General features: G+C 38.0%; 1 protein-coding gene across 3 annotated transcripts in view; it reads right to left on the bottom strand.

The window, feature by feature from the left end:
- Positions 1-526: 526 nt before the first annotated feature.
- Positions 527-5111, bottom strand: part of CDO1 (cysteine dioxygenase type 1) — a 25401-nt gene continuing 20816 nt past the window's right edge. For 2 of the 3 annotated variants that reach the window (XM_018559843.1, XM_018559842.1), the window contains exons 4-6: positions 2255-2430; positions 2182-2186; positions 527-996 (exon numbers count right to left, since the gene is read on the bottom strand). In XM_018559843.1, coding sequence (XP_018415345.1) covers positions 831-996; positions 2182-2186; positions 2255-2430 — 347 coding nt within the window. In that variant the 3' untranslated portion in view covers positions 527-830. Of the gene's footprint in view, positions 1007-2181; positions 2187-2254; positions 2431-5111 lie in introns of all 3 variants that reach the window. The other variant, XM_018559844.1, reaches the window with a different exon arrangement.

The raw sequence follows: 5111 nt of genomic DNA, 5'->3' as shown, positions 1-5111 counted from the left end.
CTATCAGGGACGGTGCTCAGGGGACCAGCTGATTCTGCAGGAAACTAAAACATTTCAACATCAAGGAGCAGCATCCATTGTAAGGGATTTCATCAGCATTTAAAATGGCTTAAAAACTTTTGTATTTAATATCACTTAAAAATACTATAGGAGTCATTTATTCCTAACTGAAGAGAGAAGCTGATTGGTCGCCATGCACAACTGCTCCAGTTTATGTCTGCTCCAGGTTAATAAATTCCCCCCCCTAGGTATTCACATTGGGCCCAAATCCTACTCCATAGAAGCCATAGTTCGATACACTGCACTGATAAAAGTAAAAAGCCTGAAGCAGCTTTATGTAGTCTGGAATAAATGGATATATAATATTGATATATTCACACTCTACACAAGCTATTCTGGATGTGCATTGAGGACTTGATTGCTTTGGCCCCTTCAACACCTGTATGGTTAAACTGTCCAAGTGGATAAAAGTTAGATATAATGTATAATTTAGATTATTTAACAAGGCAGTGCAACTATGTATTGCTTCTGAAGATTCCAAATTCATCACCCAGTTTTTTTTTTTATTATCTAAAAATATACATAGATCAAAAATGTACATTTCTTACAACATTGTTAAAAAAAAACCTATACATACAAATTAGGGCAGTTTAAAAGTGGTAAACTAATCTTACATTTTAGGAAATGTCTTGCTATTTTTTTTTTAAGGCAAGGACATGCACAATTATACAGATCCTTTAAAAAAGGTAAAAATCATTTGTTTTAAAAAATATAGTTTCTTTTCTAGTCAACGTTTAAGCCCTGAGGAAGAACTGGCTAAAATATATATATTAAGCTTTCCACAACTGCCATTTTGTAAATTCTACTAAGGGTGTATGTACAGTTTGGTCAAATTCCAAAGGCTGAAAGTTTTTGTAAATTACAATTTTTCCAGGGCTCCACAGTTTTTTTCCCCAATACAATATTCTGGGCAAGTCTAGTTGTTTTCCTGTGACTGTATGGTTGCCTGTAAAAAAAAAAAAAAAATTGATTAGGTATACAGAACAACATTTTATGTTCAACTGTTTTTATTTGCATTGTTGTTGTTTTAACATTTTCTATCTCTCATAGGGGAATACACTGGTGGAGGTCAGGTGTGATCTCTGTACAGATATATTTTCATCAAAATAATGAAACATTGGAATATCACTAATCTGTATCTATCAGCACTCCATATGCATTGTCATACATCGTTTATCTTGTCCAGATGTAACGCCCCATTCACACCTAGGCGTATTGTAATATGCGCGTCTGTCACGCGGTTTTTTTACCGCGATTCGCGGTAAAAAAGTCGCGTGATTCCAAAGGCTACTTGGCTGTATCCCAATGGAAAACGCCCTACAAAACGGCCCAAAGTAGTCCCGGGACCTTTTCAGGCGTGGGCCGTTTTGTAGGGCGTTAGGGACGGGCGGAAATACGGGGAGGTGGGAACGAGGGCATTGACTACAATGCAATTTATATTTTTGACCGTTTTGTAGAGCGTTCGTCGAGCGTAGCACGCCCTACAAAACGGTCAGGTGTGAACGCAGCCTTAAGGTTGAGTAAAGAATGCAAAAAACATTTTGTTGTAGTTAAAAAAATTAAAAAATATAATAATCCTGTATGCAGAAATCGTATTGTTGAGGTCTGTTTAACATAACCTAGTCTTAGACCCACCTTTTTCAAAATAACAGCAAGAAAATAAGTTGAGCTTCACCCTCTCAAACTGGCCAATTCTGGTGGAATTGACCATTTGCATTTTTCTTTGGTGGGGAGGGGGGAATTATTCTGTTACCCAAGAGGGACCAGGTTTTTAGGAATATTCAGAGTTAAGGACTTGTTACAGGATAACAATTTAAAACACCGTTAAACCTTTGTCAACGTATTACACATGGAAGCTGAGTTTTTTTTCTGGTTCAGTCCACCACAGCCAAGACAAGCAGAGGAGGAATGACCAGGAGCCAAAAACAAACAAACAAAAAAAAACAAAACAACTTTCTCCACATGGTCCTCCAGCTGCTTAAAAATTATATAGACACTATAAAAGTCACAATCCATGTAAAATGGTGGGCATTTTTCGAAAAAAATAAATAAATGTGTGTTTAAATTATATTCAAGACCCTGGAGTGCTAGGCAGCACTAATTTCCTCCAGTTCTGTGGATGTGCACTTCCTCTGCCTGTCCAACCAAAACACATCAATTTTCTTTTACTCTTCATATTCTTACATCTATTTACACTCACCACTGGAGCCCGCTCTCCATATTTGCTCCAGAATGTCATTTTAACTGTGTTTTTGTGCCCTGTTCGTTGGTCAAAAGTATGACAGTGGTCAAATGGAGGGCTATACAAGTGGAGGCTCACTGCTGGCTCTGTGTGGCTTGGATTCTCCACTCGGTGAAGGCCAATGGAATCTAGGAAGAAGATTACCAGGTTAATTAGATAATTACCGGGTTTATAGCAATCACGTAATCAGTTTTCTTTGTCCTGACCACTCTAAACGAACTTTAGCAAAAAAATAAAGTCACAAACTAAGTAAAATAATTATTATATAGGCTGTTACAGATCATTACTGACTACAGAAGATGCAAGAATTAGCAAATGCACCAAGCGTAAACGGTCATCTTGAACACAGAAAAATAGGGATGTTCGGATACTTGGCATTTTCATGAGAACTACCAGAGTTGCAGCTGCGCTTAGGCCCTAGCGCCCCACCACTGTCTTGAATAGCTTGCACAGTGCTCCTCACCACTGGCACTCGTGCCACTCGGTGTCCGCCAGGTCTCTGTACCCATCCCCAGAGGCCTCAGGACCCGAGGTGCAAGGGAGGCCTCCTCACACACAGTCTCAACTCAGGTACGTGACAGAACCTTTGGCCCGAGAGCCAGGGGAGGGGAGACTACACAACCAACCCACCCATTCATGGTTGCGAGATCTCTGTAGGTTAAAAAAAAAAGCAAACTGTGCAATGGTGCCACATGGTTTGGCAGGTATGGGGAAAGATGATTAATCCTAAATGACATGGTGGCACACCTTTTAGCATCTTCCTTCTCAGCTCTCAGCATTCAGTCACATGACATCTCAGACCCGCAAAAAAAGGCTGAAAGCCTCCCCCCTGGCAGACACTGTATTCACAAGTCTGTACATGGAGCAGATCACTATGAAATCCCCCAGTCCACTCATTGCCTGGTCTCTCTCACCCGTAACACAAACTAGGTCATACTCCCTTCTTGCCTCAGTAGCTTATTTCTTATCTGTTGCCTCCTGAACCACCACTGCATTTTTGTTCGGAGATGAAGATGAGGAAAAAAAAAAATAAGTAGTTGTGTTACCACAACCCTTTGGTATCCTGCAACCCAAATCCTGTGCTCTTCTCCTTGACGCAATGCCATTTGAGGATTGTGTAAAGAAGGAAAACAGTGCCTTTGTTTTTTTTCTGCATGGCCATCTCACTGTATCGCCAACATTTGAGTTGAGAGCAGGTACTCTCCCAACACAGCACTGTCAGCCTCTGAATGCATGGACTGGTGTATTGGTGGGAGTAAGTTGTGTCCTAAGCAAAACTCTTAAACTGGCCTCTGGCCAGGGTGCAGCTATCCAACCTCTGAATGGAATTTGCCAACACATTTCCCTGGGGCACTGAAGAAACAAAGTGAAAATGTGTGCAGTTACCTGCTGTACAGTCTGAAGGTAGTTTGAGATGTTTGCAGTCACCACAGAAGATAAAAATATATTTTAAGAATGTGCCATCGTTGCAAAGGCTGCCAAACGGCTAGAACATTTCACATTTGACAGGAAAAATAAAGTGTTATAATGCCATAAACACTATTCTCGCTCAACTGCATTTTTTCAGCAGACAAGCCGCACAAGATTATTTTTTTTACCCTGAGATGGTATACAAGTTGTTGTACAGGAGAGTGCACAGGTATCCAGTGATCTGGATCAAACTAAACTATTCATTCAATCAATTCACACAATGTGTTCACCATTTCCATGCGTTGTTTGCTTCTTTTTACAACTAAAATGTATTGATTAGGTTCACTAATAGATATTCACGTCATTAAAACATTTTTTGCTTGTAAAATTCAATTTACTATAATTACTGGCAGAACTTTACTGCTCAAAACAATTACCATAAAAAAGGTTGGCAGTAACTTTGAAGGCTTATGAGATACATACTGCTGAGAGCAGAAATACGAGTCATTTAAGGTGGAGATAGTTTATCGATTCATAAAATATATGGGCTTACAGTGGTTAAAAAGTTACTTAGTGCAAACAAATAGATTCAACTTCTAGCCAATACATTACAAGTGGCTGTTCATAAAGACCTTTAAAATAGGCTTTGTGAACTGACCCCAAATGATGATTGTACAAATCATTTGTCATCATTTGTAAAATCATTGCTTAGAAAAGGGGAATACAATTAGCAAAAAAAAATTATCATCATCATATATATATATATATATTTTTTAAAGTCTTATAAAAGTCTTTTTTTTTACTTTATAGAAGACTTCTAATTTTCTACCACTTAAAATTTAATTACTGCTCAATTGCAAAAAATGTATGACAATTCAAACTGAAGGAGAAATTAATGTATTGTATGGTTAGGTTAAAATATTTATAGTCATGTGTACAAAAATATAAAATTGTTTATTCAATTCTAACCAGCATAGGACAATGCACATAAAAAACTAGGTTAAAGTCACTTTAGCAATAGTACAAGTGATTGGCTTGTACAAAGGGAGTTTCCTCATACTAGATGTACAAATACGTAAATAATCAATAATGTTACCTTGAACATAAACCCTTAGGATATCAGTACGGTTGAGGATTATGTAACAGTTCAGGCACAGTATGGTTGTAACCTATGCAGAAGTTAAGCTACTTGTAGCAACTGTAGATAAATTGTTTATCAGGCCTTCTAAATGCTGTTATGTAGAACACAGACAGATAACATTATTGCATAACACAATGATATCATTTTGCTGTTAAAAGAATTCTGTGAATATAGAACTTTGTAGTTGCTTCTGCTGACCTCTTATAAAAAAAAAAAAAAAAAGGGTTGTGGCTTTACTACCAAAAAGAACACACCAAC

This window comes from Nanorana parkeri, unplaced genomic scaffold (assembly GCF_000935625.1).
Source record: "Nanorana parkeri isolate BGI_ZX_2015 unplaced genomic scaffold, ASM93562v1 scaffold417, whole genome shotgun sequence".
NCBI classification, from domain to species: Eukaryota; Metazoa; Chordata; class Amphibia; order Anura; family Dicroglossidae; genus Nanorana; species Nanorana parkeri.
The sequence above is the reverse complement of the archived record's forward strand: the minus strand, read 5'-3'. Positions and strand labels throughout refer to the sequence as shown.